General features: G+C 39.3%; 2 protein-coding genes across 3 annotated transcripts in view; both read left to right on the top strand.

The window, feature by feature from the left end:
• nedd4a (NEDD4 E3 ubiquitin protein ligase a) overlaps positions 1 to 20,086 on the top strand; it is a 40,881-nt gene that overhangs the window by 2,686 nt on the left and 18,109 nt on the right. Inside the window, exons 3-7 of one of the 2 annotated variants that reach the window (XM_082539013.1) lie at positions 1,699 to 1,777; positions 1,863 to 1,901; positions 2,164 to 2,217; positions 19,531 to 19,581; positions 19,974 to 20,035. In XM_082539013.1, the coding sequence (XP_082395139.1) occupies positions 1,699 to 1,777; positions 1,863 to 1,901; positions 2,164 to 2,217; positions 19,531 to 19,581; positions 19,974 to 20,035 (285 nt within the window). Of the gene's footprint in view, positions 1 to 1,698; positions 1,778 to 1,862; positions 1,902 to 2,163; positions 2,218 to 17,732; positions 17,771 to 19,530; positions 19,582 to 19,973; positions 20,036 to 20,086 lie in introns of those variants that run through there. The other variant, XM_082539014.1, reaches the window with a different exon arrangement.
• On the top strand, positions 9,145 to 19,046 carry LOC309712324 (uncharacterized protein; the record flags this gene model as incomplete). Its single annotated transcript, XM_082543041.1, has 2 exons — positions 9,145 to 10,464; positions 18,978 to 19,046. 2 exons carry the CDS (start codon positions 9,145 to 9,147, stop codon positions 19,044 to 19,046), a joined length of 1,389 nt encoding a protein of 462 aa, XP_082399167.1.

Here is a 20,086-nt window from a genome sequence, read left to right as displayed (position 1 = left end):
GGGCACTTTGTTCCTGTCTGTTTCCTCTTTACATTACAATCAGAGCTTACTAGAATTTGTGAATCACTGATTCATATTAAATCCTCCATTTGTTCCAAAAAACAGAAGGACTTTGTTCTGTGTCATTTGCAGAAAAGCTTTAGTTAACCCTTTAAAGCCGGTCGGAGCGGGCACGCTCCATTTTGCATAACTATTTTTAAATCCCGGTAGCACTGCAACCATGTAAGCTAGCGCAATAAATTTTTTTGCATATGAAACCGGAGGAGTTGTACTTACATCTTATGCCATCAGCTTGTCCTCGGTCACAGTTTCCTTCCACATATAGCTTTGCAAAAACTGCATAAAAAGCACTTGCAGCAACAAAAACATAATATTCCAGAAACACGCTTTGCCGATCCGATCAGCTGTTTGTAACACTTCCTACGTCCATCGGCACGAACTATCGCATGTCCGCCATGACCTGCCCAAAACCGGAAGTGACATTATTTTGCGGAAATGTAGTTTTTTACCATCAGGGCCTTATGAGCCTATACTTGTGCTTTTAAAAGTTATGTTTGACTTTATGACTTTCTGTGTCATTTCTGGGATGCTTAGGACTCATATTGCACTGCTGGAAATAGTTTATTTTGATGCATATGCTGTTTTTTTTGCAAATTTCCATTATAATATTTATTTTCGTTTTTCCTGCAGTATATAAAAATTGGTGTATTTCAAAAATAAAACTATGAAGACACTTAAAATAAAATTCCTGTGGTGGGAAACTATTTTGTGCAACTTTTTTGTATTTACAGTTTTGAGGGATAAACCTCTTAAATTTCTCTAACTAGAAATATATGTTAAAGAAAAACGATTTTCAATTTTTTTTGTAGTTTATGTAATTACTATGAACTTAATGCATACATATTATTCAAATTTGGGCTATAATGCTTGTATTGATGTATATCAACTTAAAATGCTCCCAAAAATGGCACTACAACATGTAAAAATATAATATAAGCTCTGGCGGACTTGGTTCTATGCTAGGTCTTAAAGTGTTAAACTCTGTTTTCTGATGGTTAACATTCCTCAAATATTTAGATACAGCTGGCTACCCTTCTTATTTCCACCCCTCATTCAGGGTTTTTATGGGGATTTGTTGTACTGTTGTAACTCTGGGACTCCCTCCAAAGAACCACAAACCAGTGTGTCTACAACACTTTTCACTCATACCTTACCCCCACTTTTAGTTTTTTAAAGTTGAAAATAATTCCCCTAACTTCCACATAGCACGGCATACAAAGCAAAGACGCATAATTGAGAGCTTCTGTTGATTTTGTTGGTTGTTTTGGGACTCTTCTGTCTTTATGTCCATTTCGTGTTTAATTGTTCGCGTAATGGCCAAAATTGCTCTATTAGTACCGCTCTAGTGGAGCGCTCGTCATTTAATGCATCACTAATGCTTTGTTACGAGAAAGCAATGAATAATACAGTTTCTTTGATGGATGTGGTTTCTATGCACAGTTCCTAGAATTATAATAAATTAGAAACTGCAATTATGAGCATGTCAAGCTGGAACAATTTCGTTAATGTTTCTTACGTTCTGAAGGTAGAGGCTGATATTAAGTGTTTTGAATAAACCGCTGAGGGCAGGAAGCAGATCATAACTGTTTGAATCTGTATAGACCAATGACTTAGTGAGTCTCTGTTTTTCCTTTGCAGTGATCCCTATACCAGACTGTCCCTGTATGATCCTGTCACTGGAGAAATCGCAAGCCTTCAGACCAAAACCATCAAAAAGGTAAATGCGTGAACACCTGCTTTTGAAGTCGTGCTCATATCTCGTTGATTTATTTTATTCTTTTCTCTTTTCATTTGACCCGAAGACACTGGACCCCAAGTGGAATGAAGAATTTTTTTTCAGAGTAAGTGAAATGTGATTCACATTAAGCACATTTTAAAATGCATGTAATGTTTTTTTGTTTTTTTTATAAAACGAATGTACTCTGATGCGATATCAGTCAAATCAATGCTTACTTAGAAAAACATGATTCCAAAATCAGATTTAAATCAAATGTAGCCATAACATGTGACGCTTGAATTACTCTGGCAGTGTTGTCCACGCATCTTGGTTATTGTACTGGTCGATTAAGCAGCTTTGACTTTAAAGTGTCTGTCGTGTTTCAGGTTGATCCCAAGAAGCATCGTCTGCTGTTTGAGGTGTTTGATGAGAACCGGCTGGTGAGTTAGTTTTAATTATTTATTTTTGTTTCTGTATATGATCTACACTAAACTGCATTGGGCGACAAATCTTATTCTTTGAATTCAGGTGCTTTTAGTCACATTACCACAGGTGTATAAAATCAAGCACCTAGATGTGCAGTCTGCCTTTATAAACATTTGTGAAGGAATGGGTTGTTCCGATGCGCTCGCTGAATTTGTGAAACTGTAATTAGATGCCAGCATTGCAACAAGTCAGTTGGTGAAGTGTCCTCCCTCCGAGATATTCACAACCAAGCTATACGTTATAAGCTATGCTACTGCAAACTTTAGGTACTACAGCAAGTCAACCACCAAAGTGTCATACCACGTAAAGTTATAGAGTGCGGTCGCTGACTGTGTAAAACCTGGCAGACCTTCAAACCGCCTCTGGGATTAACATCAGCACAAAAATTGTCTGCCAGGAGCTTTTGGGCATGGGTTTCCATGTGTGTGTGTGTGTCAGTGCAAATGTGAAAACAAATGTGAATAAGTGAAAATAAGTGAGCAGATCAGCAGCAGATCTTTATCGTCAGTATTTCCACACACAGTGTAAAATCCACGTGAAATGTGATATCTGGAGGGGATTTAATTACTAAAGGTACTGGGATTATGCTCTTTAGTTGTGGTTGGATTGTCTAAATGCAAAGCTGGTCAAATATTGTAGAGCTAAAGTGTAATGTGGAGCTGTGGAGTAGGCTAAACAGGCGCCCCAATAATTCCTGTTAGAATGGGACAGACTGATCAGGGTAACATTTAAGAGTAAACTGGGTCTCTAACACATTATTAATTAGTTAATTTTTTTTTAATTCCCCAGATTTGCCTAACAAATACAGACCTCCTACTGTGATCTGTATATGTGTGTGTTTGGTCAAGTCAAATGAGGTTGTAGATGAGATGGTGGCATTATATACTACATTTTTATTTTATATGTGAATGAGAGTCAGCAGATATGAGATTTGAAGACAGACAATGAATGAAACAAAAGTTTTTTACTGCAAATATATTCTGCATTTTATCACATTAAGTGCTAACATAACAGTAATATTCCCAGTTTATCTGCTTCAGTGCGTTTTTGTCATTTGGCATTGTCCACTAGATCTGAGTCCAACCACGATCTGAGCCTATAATGAGCATTTACTTTACTTACTTTCATGCTCTGCACACTTGAACCAGGCTCCAGTCTGCAGAAAGTGATAACTTCGAGTAATGGTTCAACACATTTACAAATCCCAAGATAGCACATATACATTTCCTGTCTGACCAGCAGAAGTAAAATAGGCTTAAATTGCTAGTTGCTGGAGCCTAAGGTCACTTTTAGATCATGTTTATGGTCTTAAATTGCAACTTATAAAGCCTTATTTTCCACTGAAATTAAGATCAGATCTACTAGCTCAGTAGACTTTTTTTTTAAATTATATCTTATAATAAGGAAAATATTTGTAATTTATTCTAAGAACACAAGAGTAACAAACTTGATTAAAGTAGGCAATACTTTTGCAGGGTTTTTTATAAGGTCGTCTTAAATAAATTGAATATAAAAAATGATCAGCTTTCACACTGCACAACTCAGTTTTGCCCATTTATTGACTAAGAAAATTTATTGCTGTGCAAAGAAGCCGTTGCATGTCGTAAAATGGTACAGTATGTTTCATATTTGTATGGAGGAGGGTATGCCCCAGTCATTACAAGGTTAACTGTGCTTTGTCTGCCTGTCAAATACACAGAGGCCCTTATTTTGCCATGACACTTGAAGTACTGTTGGAAACTGGGATACCTTATTATTCATGACTGTAAATAGGGGCAAATCTTAAGGGCATGGAGAGGATGCAGCTGAATAGTTTGAATAGGAGACTGAAGAGAATATCGATGCCTGCGTCTAGTGTTTCCTTATTGATCACACAATTGGCGCAAAGTGATGTTAAAGGTTTTAGGATGTAGCCTAAATGTAGGGGGACATGTGATAAGCTGCTGACCCAGTTTCATTCTGGGCTGATACAAAGCAGGTACGCACGAACAGGCGGACTCTAGTGACACGACCACTTCTGAGTTTCGCAGCTAACAGTCTGTAACTGTATGCAAAGTCAACACGGTCAAGCAGTGAACCAACATGGATGCTCAGAAGTCCTTATGTGACTGTACTAAATATCACTTCAACTCACAGAGGCAGAAATGAACTGAAAACTCTCTTTATCACTCTTATATTCATGCACCAGAGAGATGTGCATGCGTATTACAAATTAGCTTCACGTTGAATAAAACTCCTGTGTTTCCTTTTATGCATCTGCCACGGTAAGCTTTGGTTTTACGGTTTGGTTTTACGATTATTTTAAAAAGTATGAACATATTTATAAAAGTGTTGCCAGAGGTAGGAATTGATTAACTTTTGGAGTCGCTCTCCTTGTTGTCTCCTTCAAGAAACAGCAATAATATGTCTATAAGTTGAAATAATAAATATCAGAAGACATTGTTGATGTTCTCAAGATTGTATCAGAGACTAATCTGGATTCAGAGACTTGGTGTAGATATTTGTCTTGAGCTGCTCTTGTTCAATTTGCATTGATCCTCCGCTAAAAAAAAAGCACCAACTACACTTGTGTCCACAAAGCAGGCTAGAAAATGATAATGATAAAAACATCTACTAGTGCTTAGTCCTAGAGACTGGTTGACGAGCGACCAGCTTTTACTTTGAAGTCAAACAGTCTCCATTTTTTAGTTTGCGTCTCACTTTTCACAGTTTTACTACCGCTCGGCGAGCAGTCTGCAATTTTTTTGCAAGTCCATGCAAACTACATGTGGCAACTGTGGCAATCTGCTAGTGAGCAAAGCAACTGCAAGGAGTTCCTATGTGCAGCACTGCATGTACCTCTTTGGGACCAATTTCATCTACTGGCTGCCAGCAATTTCCAGCAATCACTTGGGGGAAAACAGGTTTTCCAAAGCTCATACAGGTTTTTTTATTGGAAGCTTTGGATTGTTTTCTTGATTGTTTTGCTGCTCCATATTTAATATTTCATTCATAACTAACTTTCTTTTATAATGGAAAGTAAACAAAAGAAGTTGTCATTCTTTGTAGTGTCCTAAGCTACATTTCTTATAACTGCGATACATGTCTTGCAGTTTGTAGAATCAGTGAATCACCTGCCCCTTTCCCACTGGAGCTGTATACAGCTTCATAGACTTTTATCACTGGTGAAGTTTGGTCCCCAACAATACCAGGAAGCGGCAAAGTAGATTCTTGGAATTACAAGTCAATAAAAAGCCAAGCATTGGGCAGCCATCCAGCAGTCCCATCAGTTTATGATAATTACATTCACATTTCTAACTCTTGTGAAATCTGAATCACCTCACTGTTAATAGTCTTGTGATGCTTTTTGTAATCGTGGAGTTTCTACATCATAAATTTGTTACCATAACATTCAACATGTTTCAGCGGGTTTTGCTCAGACTTTTCAGGTACAGTCAGTCGCTAGATCATTAAAAAAACGTCAACACACGAGCTTTCGTTTGCAGCTAAATGGCTGAATGTTTCTGGAACCTGTCACTATGTCACAGGTTTCCAGTCACATGATAAAATAAAGACGGGGGTGAGTCACTCAGTTCTGCCTTGTCATGCTCCAGTTACACGTTGGAGTATTTTGGAGGGTGTGTCAGAGCTGTGAAAGTGTGTGTGTGTGTGTGTGTGTGTGTGTGTGTGTGTGTGTGTGTGTGTGTGTCTGCAGCTCTGGCACACCGAGAGCTCAGCAAGAAACGTGCTTTGTTGGTCGTCTCATACGAGGTGTGTTGATTGGATGATTATTGTTTCCACATGGTGTTTCCACAGTGTGAGCTTTCACATCTTGGGATGATAAGATTCTTCTGGCTAAGACTTTCAATTATAGCCTCTTGAGAGTTTAATAAATAAACATTTATTATTCCCACAGCATAAATCTTTGTTCCTTTGGACTATGACATGTCCTCTAGCACCACCAAAAGTAGTTTTTACTTTAACAAAATGTGAAACTTTGATGGATGCATATATTTGGACACTTTGTTTTTTTGGCCAGATTTTTAGATAGTACACAGCCTTGATTACCCAGACTCTTGAGAACAATTAAAAAAAGTAAAATTACATATTCTGATAGCAAGAGGTCAGACTCCACAGGGTTAAACTCTTTAGTAAATCACTTCTCCAGGCTATGCCAGCAGACCCCCATAATCTAATCTAACAGCAGTGTGGTCATATCTAGTTCCCAGTTATCTCAGAGGCAGCTAGACACACCCACAAAAACCATAAAAAAGTAAATCAGATGCTGCTGTACAGTTCTCGCTTAAAATACATGAGTGTGTCTTTGCAGCAGCCCCTTCCCCACTTCCAGAGACAGCATGAATGCAGAAGTTGCTATGGTTACCTGCACTTGAATTAATTGGCACGATTCAAATGGTAAAAGAAAGTGATACAATGGTAGCTGCTTTGTAGCCTACAGCAAAACAACATTTACAAAGACTATGGAAAAAAAGCTAAACGCTGAGAGGCAACCAAACTTATCCAAACCAATCAGGCAGGTAGAAAAACATACTCAGACTGGGACTGGAGCTGGAGGTATTAATATATCACTAAAATTTGTTATATAGTACACTAAATATATCTCTTCTGTGAAGATAAACTACATCAGTGGCTTTTTCATACATGGATTAAGCCTAATCCTAAATAGAACCTGCAGTGAACTTCCATGTGTGGAAAATGAACCTGTAGCAGTTACTTACACTATTACATTAGCAGGAAGCTAGCTTCAAACATGTAGCTGTTGATATCTTGGTTTGCAGTAAGTTTATCAGTAGAAACATTCTAGTAAATCAGAAATGGTATAAGTGAACAAAACAGGACATGTTGCTCAGTCATTCGGGTCATCTGATAAAAAGAAGGTCAGTGGTTTGATCCCCAAAGTTCTTCAGAAAAATCCATTAGAGAAAGACAGTGTGTGATAGTTAGAAAGTGCTTAATTATATGAATTCATGTGTGAGTCCTTGAAATTAAAATTTAGAAAGGTGCCAAATAAGTCTTCAATAAACTTAAAGAAGTCCAGTTGCTTTCTTTCCAAGCTCTTTACACTACTCCGGAAAGAGTCTCCTGTAAAAGCATGTCTCACTGAGAGATTTTAAAGAGGTCATTCGCCTTGTTTGGCTTTTGGACACTGGCAGCAGATGTTTGATCACCTTTATGATATTTCTCTAACCGTAAAAATGGGTAGCTGGGATAGGCTCCAGCCCCCCTGTGACCCTGATAAGCAGAAGAGAATGCATGCATGGATGGATTAAAAATGCCTGTCAATATTTTCTTGGACAGAGATCTGAGAAATGCTACTCAGCTCTCTAAAAGTTTGATTACTTCATGTGTGATGAGTTGTATAAAACACATTTACACACACCAACTCTCAGACACCCCAGTCAGATGTCAGTCAGTGCCCCTTGTTCCTCTAGGACAACGTTATCAGTTCAGCCATATTTTCTGCTGATTTGTTTGATCGTAAAACATCAAAACTCTTTAGGGCTGCACCTTAATAGATGCCCAGCCTCTACTCTAGCCACACCCCACTGACCCAATTTATTGATGACCTCACCTCAGACACTTTCGCTGGAGACTTTATTAAATAAATATATAACTTATCCTTCAATGCAAAGCATGATCTTCGCTGTCATGCCAAATTCTTGTGCCTATTTCCAGGCAGCTTTGCTGTGACTTAACATGAACGTGCGGTGTGCGTCACCAGCCTTGTCTTATGGCCTAGATACCGTCAACATCAGTTAAAGCTGCTTTTGCCTGGATGAGTGATTAATGGCCAATCATGGGTTTTTTCTGGCAGTTTGTCATGCTCCTTAAAAATTTAGGTGATGACTTCCACCGCAGCAGGAAGTGTCCACCGGTGAATCATTGCTTTATCCTGGCCTGGCGTCTTACTATTAAAGACTATGCTAAAACCGATTTAGAGGCAGAGCAATATCAGAGTAACAGGCGTGGAGAGGAAATCAGATGAGTACTGACTGTTACATGAAGTGTTGAGTGATTGGTGTCGCGTCACCGCGGTCCCACAAATCTTTCTCCCTCTTATCGTGTTGAATTTTCTGCAGTAAAGCAGATGATTTGCAGCAGGTTGTTCAGTCACTGAGGATCAAAAAGCATTTTTATTAGTGTTTTTATTTGTTTGGGTGCTCTTTTATTTTCTTTGGCATTTTTATTGTGTGCTAGCTGAGCTTTGTCACCCAGTCCTCACTCTGAAGCAGAATTATGTTGAAAGTCAGTCCCTTTGATTTCCTGTAATTCAATAGCAGTGGGTAAAAATATTTGTGGGGGCGCAGAGCAGCAGAAACATAAGAAGCATAGCTGCAGCAGGAAGTGAAGTCTTGGGTGAGTGACCTGAAGCAGAAGTAACAGTTGACCAGAGCTTTAGTCGAAGATGCAGCGTGGACGACTGCCGCGTTGTTGTTGTTTTTTTCTTTCCCCAAGGGAGTAAACAGGAGTGAGGTGGCAGCAGCAGATGTGAGGTGTTACACATTTGTCAGAGGGTGCAGTTAACTAGCCCTGAGCTAAGGCTATGAAGCAGGTCCGCTTTTTCCTTCAACTCTCAGTGTTGCTTTCTGCTCCGCGGCCGTGTCTTTAAAGGGGGCTCAGCAGTGAGATTAATCTGTTTTCAAAGGTCATCTGTTTGGGTCATGCCTCCACACAGAACCACTGACCTCCCCTGACTAAAAGCCATGGTCCGCCTGGAGAGGAATGTAGGTTGTCACCAGAGCTATTTTGGCAATGCGCAGTCCCTAATGATTGTGATCACAGAGCAGAGTTTGGAGCAGTTGCTTTGCTCTCCTTTTCCCAGCCAGCAAGTTTGATCATGCAGCTCCCGCTGGCGCTGCAGGGATTAGAGAGTTAAACGAATGGCACGTCGGCTCCGCTTGCATTTTGCGTCAAGGAGAAGCAGCACGGACCCTCTGTCAGAAAGCCTCAGCAGCCATGGTGAGGAAAGCGGAGTCAGTGTGTCAGCTCAAAGCCCCTCGGAGAGTCTGGCGCACAATTCTGTCCACTTGAAGGTGACTCCTCTGTCACCAGATTATGCTTATAATCAATACTCTTCAGTGTTCATACCCAGGGTTAACACCGGAGGATGTAATAAGAAGAGAATTCTACAGATCTCACTCCAGCCCTGTGGAAAGCTCAGCGGACAGGTGGATGGCAGCGTAGAGGATGGAGAACCAGGAGCTGGTGAAGGAGGAGGAGCGTGTGCGGGTTCTGACGGGGGTTCGTGCAGCAGCAGCATGGCCAGCGATGGCGGCTACTGTAGCAGTAACAGCATCTTCGAGCCAGAGGCACCAGAAAAGCATAAGACCACCCAAGAGAGGAGTCTACACTGCTGCAAGTCCAAGGTCCCCCTGAGGCGGTGCTCCTCCTTAGTTATATTCCCAAAGAGCCCCTGCAGCACCCCACCTGCTTCCCCAGTAAGTCCAGTGGCTTTTCCTGCGCTCCCTATAGAGAAGGGCTCTAATCAGTCATCTCTTCAGACTTCTGTTAATGGATACTCACTGACAGATGAGGAGGTGACTTCCAAAGGGTCCACCAACACGGCAGTAATCGGCCATCGCTTCCCAAAAGAAAGCTGTTCAGCTGAGTTCAGGGACACCAAACACATGGTGCAGTTTAATATTCCCTTACAGGACGAACCAAAATCTAAAACAGAGGACATGAGCAAAATAAAGGAAGTGTCATCATCTCTAGACAGATCAAATCGTCACTCCAGCAGCCTGTTGCTGCGCTTTGCCCACCAGAAACCAATGATATCAGGAAAAGGAGCCACAACAACAGCTACAGTCAATGTGGAATATCCCGAGGCTCATTACCCAGCAGAGCACCCAGAGGGTGATCACGACTGCCACAAGAAACTTTATCGTAGTACCTCTGCTTGTTTGTTCTCCTCAACTAAACCTTCTGAGAAAAACCTGAAAGCTTGTTCATCAGGAAAAGGCCACCAGGAAAAACCCTGTCATCACGCCATACAGAGGAGCTTTTCCCTCGAGGTGCCTTACGCCAACACTGGAATTTCATGTCACGTTTCGAATCCCAAACTCAGCAGCCCCTGCTCTCCACATGTGCACATTCATTTGTCTCCTTGCTGCCCGGCTAAGTTGCCTACCTCTCTTCCTGATATAAACACGGGCAACAAATGGAATAATACACCCATAAGCTCAGGTCAATGTGCCGAGGTAAGTTTCTTAAATGGAAGGTCCCAGGCCTTATACCTCATAGTGTATAGAGAAGATAACAGCTGTCAAATAAGCATTTTTTTTTAGTTTATGTGACACAGCAAGGCTCAGGAAAGCATGTTAAGGTAAAGAACAAAGTGGATTCACTGAAATGTTGTTAAACTGGTTCCAGGAGATTCCACATGCACTGACTTTAACTGCCATGTACACGGGACTAAAATAACAGCTGGACTGTGTAAAGTAATGCAAATAACAACTATATTTTATATTGACTTTGTGCTTAATTTTCCCATGCATAAAGTTCAACATTCAAATAGTTCTGTGTATTTTATGTCTATATAGATATACAGATATACAGCTCTGCCATTCACATTCTTAAAACTCAGTTTACTGCGGGTCAAGAAAGAGTGACGTTCAGTAACTGAGAAGATCGCTACAGCTAAGTCATGCAATTAACAAGCCCAATGTGGACAAACATTCAAAGGTTTTCGGTTGCATTACAGTAAATCCATCTGCTTATTAGTTTCCCAGAAATCAGTGAATAAGAGGGAAAGGTTCCCTTTCAACCTGTTTGTGTGTCTGTCGGTGTGTGAACTCATCTTTTGAATAGTTTCCTTTTTTATTATTCTGTTAGCACTATGAGTAATTGGCCTAAGTATTTACCCAGGCTAATTATAGCAGTGGGAAAAGTGGTGCCCCTTGCTGATATAAATAAAGTGCCTCTGAAATATTCTGCCTGACTCCAGATAGTCTACTGGTGTGTAGCACTGATTCAAATTTAACTGCATGATACTAGAGCGCTGCGCAGTCATACCAGCCATCTGTGGACGTGCATGTGTGTGGTGCTAATGTAATGTAGGCGGAATGAAAGTGTGAGCCTTTCCCAGTAAACTGGTGGTGTGTTGCTTTCCTTGGTGCCACTGCCAGCCAGTGTTTGTGAAATATCAAGTGTCAGTCTCCACCCCTACCCCCCTCCATTTAGCAGAATGTCAAGTAGGACGGCTTCCTCCACTAATTAGTCAGTCCATTTATTTTTAAAATAGTTACGTTTGCTTAGGTAAATCTCAGTTATACTTTCACTCTAGAAGGCCCAAAACATGCTTCATGCCTAACTATAAATAATAAATATGGAAAAACTTGTAAATTATCTTTAAAAATAAAAATAAAAAATTTGACTCCTAAAAAAAATTGCTAATAAAAGAAAAAAAATTGAGAAAGTTGTTAATTTGGAAAAATTGTTTCACAACTTGCCAATAAGGCTTTGATGGATGTGTTTAATGAGTCTGTAGACAAGACTGTGAGTCAACTCCTTTCTGCTGTGAGTCAAAACGTTCTGTGTTTTAATTGTAATACCTGCACTGATTTTCTTACTTCTTCCCTCTGACATATGTTCTCCATATAATAATTAAAAAAAAACACTGACACAAAAAAAACTAGATTAAAACTACACATTTTCATACAATAAAAACTGAACTGCGTCATACACATTTAGTCTCACAAGGTGAATGTGGTTAAAACTAAACTGAAACTAGCTGTAAAAAAACCATTTAGTTAACTGACATATAAATAACAACTGCACTAAAACAATATTGTCCCCAATCCAGTTTCTTAAGAACTTAGGCCTCAGTCACACAGGCCTAGAGACTGCTCAGTAATCCACTAGTAAACTTAGTCTTCTATTGAAAAATGTGTAGTCCCAGACTAGTTGGCAAATGGTTACTGGTGTCAAAGAGGTTGATGCACTGAAAGCCTCATTTTGACTTCCTTGGTCGCTAGCGGATTACTTTGAAAAAGTAAAAGTTCTGCTTAATTGTACAACCAGCATGTTTCAAAATGCACTTTTATTTTGAAGGTGAATGATCTCTATTTCTAGTTTGCATCATGCATTTATACCCACCCCTCAGTGAGTAGTTGGCGGGTGTTTGCAGATGAGTCAGCGTCTTCCAACACGTTCTCACTCCCAAAGCATAATATTTTACGCTAGGTGACAAATCGTCACCATATTACGTTTTCGGCTACCCACCACGTTCCTAAATGACGACCTCGGAAAAAAGAGGAAATAGGAGAACCGTCCGGACTGAATCTACACATGTTTGCTCTTTTTCTTCAAATCGCTTAGAAACACGCTATTTAACATCGTTAAAGTCCTGGTTAAGGTCAGGAATAAGGTTATGGTCAGGGCTAGGGATAAGGTTAGGTTTAGGGCTGGAATACAGGGCTGGAACGTCTATTACCGCGGGAGCGTCATTGCACTGGATTCCAGCCATAACCCGCCGCGTACCATAAGAACGCCGAAGGTCTCCTTTCGCGTTCCTCAGGAACGCCGCGGGACGTGACAAAACGTCGACATGTTACGCCTCGGGAGTGAGAACGGGCTGCGTCTTCAGTGCAAAAAACAGGTGGCCAAACAGTTTTTGGTGGTGCAGTTTCACCGAGAAACCTGCTAGAAACCTCCAGCACCCATTCGCCAAATAGTCGGGGTTGTGGTTGCCAGGAAGACATAGACTGGTTTCTAGGCCTGTGCGACTGGAGTGTCATTTAACCGGGGTTGTGGGGGTTCTGGAGCTTATCCCAGCTGTAGCACACCGGACAGGTTGCTAATCCATCACTGGGCTGCAAAGGCAAGACAGATAACCAGATATCTGGCCAATTTCAGGATCACCAGACATAAGGAGAACAAGCTCCAAAGAGAAAAGCCCGATCTGATCAGGAAGGTTCAAACTGGGAACCTCTTTGGTGTGAAGTGGCGTTGAAGAGGCTTTGGTGCATATATCTGTTTATGTTTTGATTTCTAGGCAAGAAATACATGTTCTGAACCACTGCAGTTTAATCCCTGACAAATAGCCACCAACAATAATAAAACTAATAAAAACTAAATTAAAACAAGCAAACCAACTCCAGAAAGTAAAACCTTTTTTTTTCAATATTTATATAGCGACAAATCACAGCTACAGTTGCCTCGAGGTGCTTATTATATTGTGGAGTAAAGACCCTACAGTAATACAGAGAAAATCCCAACAATCAAACGATCATCTATGAGAAAGCACTTGGCGACAGTGGTACAGAAAAACTCCCTTTTAACAGGAAGAAACCTCTGGTAGAACCAGGCTCAGCCATCTGTATGACCCGTTGGGGGTGAGGGGAGGGAGAGAGGACAAAAGACACAATGTGGAAGAAAACCAGAGATAAATAATAACTAATAATTAAATGCAGAGAGGTGTGTAAACACAGTTAGTGAAAAAAGGGTCAGAGAAAAAGAAACACTCATGGGAAGCACCCAGCGAGGACCTGGTTCCAAAGAAGAGAGACCTGAAAGCTGAAGGCTTCTACTTTTAAATACTCTTGGGACCACAAGAAAGCCCGTGGTCTGAGAGCGAAGTTGTTGGGGTGATATGGTACTATGAGGTCTTAAAGATAAGATGTGGCCTAATTATTCAAGACCTTGTAAATAAAGTGAAAACAAAAAATGAACTAATTAAAATGCAAAACCACAGTAACTATAAGTTCTTCTTGAAAGTCTTTTGTATTACACGCTTTTGTTTTTATTGTCATGTCCACCTACGCTGTGAGTCGTGCTAATGGTTATCTAAGATCTTGTGCATCATAATCTTAGGTAACTATAAGAAAAAGATGCGACAATAATAAAACCCATACAGGTCGTGAATAATCCTCCCACATCTGTAGTGGAAATGTTTAAAAACAGCTACAGATTTTATTGCCCAAACATGTATAAATTTGTACTTTGTACTGCCTTTTATAGCCACTTCAAAAAAATAGGTCACCTGAGTACAAACAGACCAGCACTGCTAACCAACATATGTACTCCAAAAATACAAACATATAACTGTTGCAGACTTAATAATACTGCAATATGACAAATTAGCATCTGTCTATTTCTGGACCTTTTTTTTATATTTTTAGAATTTGTTTTTCTCAGCTGCACGTGGACAATCACCTAAAACTTTTAAATACTGCTCCAGAAACAAAGAGAAGCTGTGTGCGGCTGAACATGTCGGTTCATATCAGTGGTGGTGTTTGAAAACTTCCTTTGCTCTGGTTAGCCGCACTCCCAAAGTCACCAGATGAGTCATCACCATAGTTAATGAATAACCAGGTATGAATGTGTTGCACAACAAGGTGAAGACATGAATCAAATGAATGTTAACAATGATTTTATATAGCGAAATAACAAGCATTTACAGTTTCATAGAGCATTAAACATTTTAGGGGTATCTCACTACACAAACAAGTGGGTTTGTGGAGCTGCTGAGTTAACATGCAAAATAACTAATGTGTATTTAGAGAGATAGCCCAGCAAAGTGCCCTTTAACCCCATATGATTTATACAAAGCCCAACTTCTGTGCTTTAAAAGGTTTACAGACTGGGTTACAGCCAGTAGTTGGAAATATTTGACATCATTCTTCATCCTGTAGTTAAATAATTTGTTTGCATATTCCCCAAGAGCATAACAAATGACATCTAGGCTGTCAGACATAATGTGTTTTAACTTGCCTTAACTTTGTCATGGCAATGAAGTGCTGTTTTGACACCTGTGTCAGCTTTCAGTTCAGTATCCATCATCACCACGCTACCACCGCCACATTAGCTCCTCAGAAGCTTATTTTTCACAAGCTGCTGCCCACCTGTCAAAAGCAGCTTTTCGTTGCAGAGCCAAGATGGATATCGCTGAGGCTACCAACATGTGTCTGTAGCTGTTTGCCGCAACCTCATGCAGTCTGTGGTCAGCACTGCTTAATGCCATATGCTAAACTTGAGCTGCATTCAGTGTCACATGAGCCTGCAGGGATGCTCTGAATGGACATTTATCTGTCGTTATCATTTTATCTTGGGCAGTTTTTTTCACGTGTCCGTAGCATGCATTTCCCCTTTGTTATCTTTAGCCTCACCTTACCCAGGAGGCTCTGATTTCACTCCATCATCTGTTCGCTACTGATATAGACGTGACCTACTCAACTTCAAACCGTTAGCTTTAATTGTTTATGCACTACGGTTTGTGGCTGAGTTAAATATTTATTTGGCAGAGAGATCAGTGGATTTGATCAGCTGATGTAAACACAACACCTGATCTGGACATTCTGGAGATTGTGTTTCTGGGTAAAACCAATTTATCCTTAGCTAGCTTTTAGTAATAACCGCTTGCACGGGATGCTAAGAAAAATGGATTCAGCTGCAATATATACTGTAAGTTCTCAGTAATATATATAGCAGGATGGAGCCACAGCCTATATTAATAAAAAAAGATGTTTGGTTTTGGTGCCCACATTTTAACTATATGTTTAATTTTTGAAGTCAGACAGACACCACACCGTGTCTTTGTCCTGACTTCCTCCTCTCACCCCAACCGGTCACGGCAGATATTCGCTCCTGTCTGACCTAGTCCTGCTGGAGGTGTAGTACTGTCAAAAGGGATTTTTTCCTTTCCACTGTCACTAAAGCGCTTGCTCATAGGGGGTCATATGATTGTTAATGTTCTTTACCTTACAATATAAAGCAACTTGAGGTGACCACTGATGTGATTTGGCGTTATATAAATATAACTGAAAGTGAATTGAATTAAACCTCCTATTGAGTGCATTACACAAATAAAAAAATATTTCAATCACCAAAATTGGAGCACAGATTTCTTAAATGAGCTGTTAGTACAACTAATTGGAAAGGAAGCTTTAATATTTCTCTCAACACAGTACTCCATTAAAAAATAATTAATAAAGGGAGAAACTATCCATAAGTACCAATGTCTTTGTTTTCAACCATGCTGTAAACAGTTTCTATAGCTAAAATTGGGTATTTTAATATGAGAGTCTGTGTGGATTGACTTGCTTCTGGATTTTCACTCCAAGAACTGGGATTTTTAGTACTTCTGCTTTTAACATTGCAATCCAAGAGTCTGCTGTTTGGAAGTAATCTATTTAAGTTAAGAGCGTCTCTCAATGTTTTATAAGCGCAATGTCTCCGTTAAAAAGAAATGAAACATTTCTTTATCTAACTTTTATTCTTACTTTTATTCATCAAAAAGAGCTCTATGAGTTATTTATGTGAGCCCTGTATGTCTTATACTATGATTTACTAATTAAATAGGATTCTTTAGCAGATTTCTATTACAAAAAGGAGAGAAATGTGGGGGGAGCCACTTTTATGAGTAAGTCATAGTATCAGTTAGACAATGCTAATAATAGTTTTTAATTATTTTCCATATGGGTACCCTCTGTTAATATAAACTACTGTAAACAATAAAGACAGTGTTCTATATACAGCCACAGCTGCTCTGTTTACTGTATGTTAAATCTCCAGTCATTCAGTATTGTAAACAAACCCAAAATAAATACAATTATTTCTGACTTCCATAATATGGTGGAGGGTAAATAAACACAGAGGACTGACAGTGCGTTTAACCTTAGTATTCTTAGAAGACCTCATGAAGGAAATACTGTGCAAAGCAGGCGGTTTCTTAATGGAAATGCAAAGCCTGCCAGTATAACAGCAACGATAACAAGTGTGCTTGTCTTAATACCGCTTGCATAAAACAGAGACTGCTGTTTTTAGGACAGTTCATTGTAATTTTGGAAAAGCTTGCTCAGAGTTTATTTTAATCTGGATTTATGCTTTTCTCAGTTGCTCTATTAGAAGTGCAAGGGCACGATGAAGGAGGCCTCCATCTAAATTTGTTCACATAAACACTTTGTACCCCTGTTAGACAGTTTGACCTGCCATGGGTGTTAATTTTGGTCACACGTGCTGACTCCCACTGTGCTTGGCCTCAGCCTTCTGCTTTCGAGACCTTAACAGCTCCAATAAAGGCATGCAGTGAATGTGTGAAGAGTTCAAAGCAAAGACGGTTCATCTGGCAAATGCTACATTATTTTGATCCCAGTCTCTGTTGGAATAACACAGAGCAGCCATTCATCGTCGGCTGATAAACACATTCCTGCCTGGGCAACATGCTAAATATACACGGAAATGGAGCCAGTTAAATGACTCTCATTGTTTGAAGTGGGAAAATAGTGCAGCGGGAAACGTTTTCTGTTAAATCTACAATTAAAGACGGTTTGTTAAAGGGAGTGTCTTGTGAAAAAATCGGGTGAGAGGAAATATTTCTAGCCCTTACTGATGATTGAGATAAAAGAGAGAGATGTACAACCTTGAAGTCACTGCAGATAACACAGACATACTTCTTTAGAGATATTAAAGTGGTTCTCTGTACTATAAATCAGTTGTTTTTAAATACTTTTTCTGCCCAAGGCACACTAAACTGAAGCAGCAGGACGATAACTCAAAACAGAAAAAGTAATTAATGCATCTCATAAGTCTATTTGTGCCCGTCAGTTAGAATGCAGCGTAGTGTCATTGAAACAAATTTATAGATTTAACTTGTCCAAAAACATGAATTATGTGCTATGTAATGCCATTGAGTCAATGCCATTGACTGTGGTAATGACGTGGTAGAGTGAAACCTTAAACCTGTGTGTCTGACTTGACTGAATATTGCCACATTTAGGTTATTTCACATGACATGTGTTTTGTCTGGTTTCTCTCAGAAAAGTTTTGTCTCCCAAAACTTGTTTTTAGCTTGTTAATCATCCCCCCTCCCAACAGACGAGGCATGTTAACATTCCTCATCCAGGGAGCTTTTGCTCTGATCACCTTTTGTGTTATTTCGGTGATGCTTTGTCTGCGCTTGTGGTTAGTTGTGGTTTGTTTAACACAGAGAAGTTACTCTGCTGTTAAACTGTTAATCTGGCCTTTGATGTTTAATGCTTGTATAACCTTAACTTAGGCGTACAGAAACTAGAGAATGAACTAAATTTTCTTTTGACAGATGTTTTAAGGGGGAAATTAGTCCTGCTAATTTAATTTCATGAATCATGTAAAAAACATTATTTATGTATATATATATATACATGTATATATATATACATCTATATGTGTGTGTATATATATATATACACAAGTTTTGTTTTTTGTTTTGTGTATTTTATGTTCAATATAGGTATTTGTTGTGCCTGAAAATGAATAAATAAATGAAATGAAATGAAATATGTATATATTAGTAAAAAAGTATAATCACTAATCTAATCTCAGAGGTATTTTAATATATAAGTCCAACAATACAGCATAGGTTTTCTACATTGTAAAAAAAAAAAAAATGCTGCGTTGGGTGTAAAGAAATAAATATGTAAATTTACAGTAAAAGTTCTGTTAGCTCTTTGCACAGTGCCCGCCCTGTGATTTTAAAACAAAACTAAAATTAATTGTCAGAATGTCCTTGTTTTGTTTTATGTTTTTTGTGTGTTTACTGTGAACTCACTGTAAAAATCATAGATTTCTATAGTAGATACTAAAAAAAAAAAAAGTATGTCATTTAATGTCTTATCTGTTATATATCTTTGGTGTAGTATGAATGATCATGGATCTTTATCAATAGGAAAAGTTGTAAAACCTATGAAGACACACTTAAGTCTAAAATGTATGCCCTTCTTCACATTTTTCAAAGCTGCCCAAATTGCTTCGCCAGATTGGAGTCTTTAGCGGGCCAATTCTGGCCCCCGGGCCTTATGCTTGACACACTTGCATTAGACAAATTAAGACTGATTTTGGTCATGTGCAATGGAAAAAATCAGTCCCTGTTTTTTTGTGGGTAGATGATACTTGCTGGGCTGGATGTCAGTCTCTTTACCTACTACGTGCAGTTAAATGTTACTGTCACAGTTTTAAATGTGTAGCATATACAGTATATTCTGAGCTGATAATAAACCGATGATGTCTGGTGAAATTGGTGACAGACTAATTGTAAAAGCCGTGTGTATGTGCTTTGATATCAACTGTATAAATAAGAAAAAGAAACTGATTGTCAGGCAACTGATTTGGGTCCAGTGGGTCAGAAATTTGGAGCAGAAGAGCTGAGATGAGTTTTCTCAGGTTTAGCTAAACCTGCATTCTGGAACAGGGACTCTTAGACATCAGATTAACAGCCCGTCCTCTGTGTTTGTAGATGATGTTGTCACGGCTCTGATGTCCATGCGTTTCCCTCTTTCTCTCCCTTTCAGACACGTGATGACTTCCTGGGACAGGTGGATATCCCCTTAAATCAAATACCGGTGAGTGCTTGGCTGTAGAAAATTCATTGTAATACTGATGTCTCTAATCTAAGATCACAGTAGGCTGAATGTAATTTGGTTTTCACTGTGTGAGCTCTTAGCTTCAGTCCCACCTATGGCACCATTTAAATATAAACATGGACATCCTTATTCTACTGCCTGTTCCACATCAGTGTGCACAGTTTTGGAAATACAGTCTGTTGTGTTTATGTTATGCTGCTGCTTTTGTTTTGTTATAAATACAGCACCCACAAATTAGCCCTCACTGTGCACGGTCACTGTCATTTCACCCATTGGTATCTTAAAAGTGTTATGATCCTGAGCTGAACAGCAGATTTATTCATGCAGTGTGAAGAAATGAAAGATTTCCTTTTCTTATTTTGTTTTCTCAGACAGAAAATCCTAACAATGAAAGGCCATACACATTCAAGGATTTTCTGCTTCACCCACGAAGGTTGGCATGATTTCATGGTTATTTAATCTTTTGTCTTTCTCTGTTTTACAT

This window comes from Aulonocara stuartgranti, assembly GCF_965226115.1.
Source record: "Aulonocara stuartgranti genome assembly, chromosome: 1".
Taxonomy (NCBI): domain Eukaryota; kingdom Metazoa; phylum Chordata; class Actinopteri; order Cichliformes; family Cichlidae; genus Aulonocara; species Aulonocara stuartgranti.
Note: the sequence above shows the minus strand (reverse complement) of the source record. Positions and strands in the feature narration are given on the sequence as shown.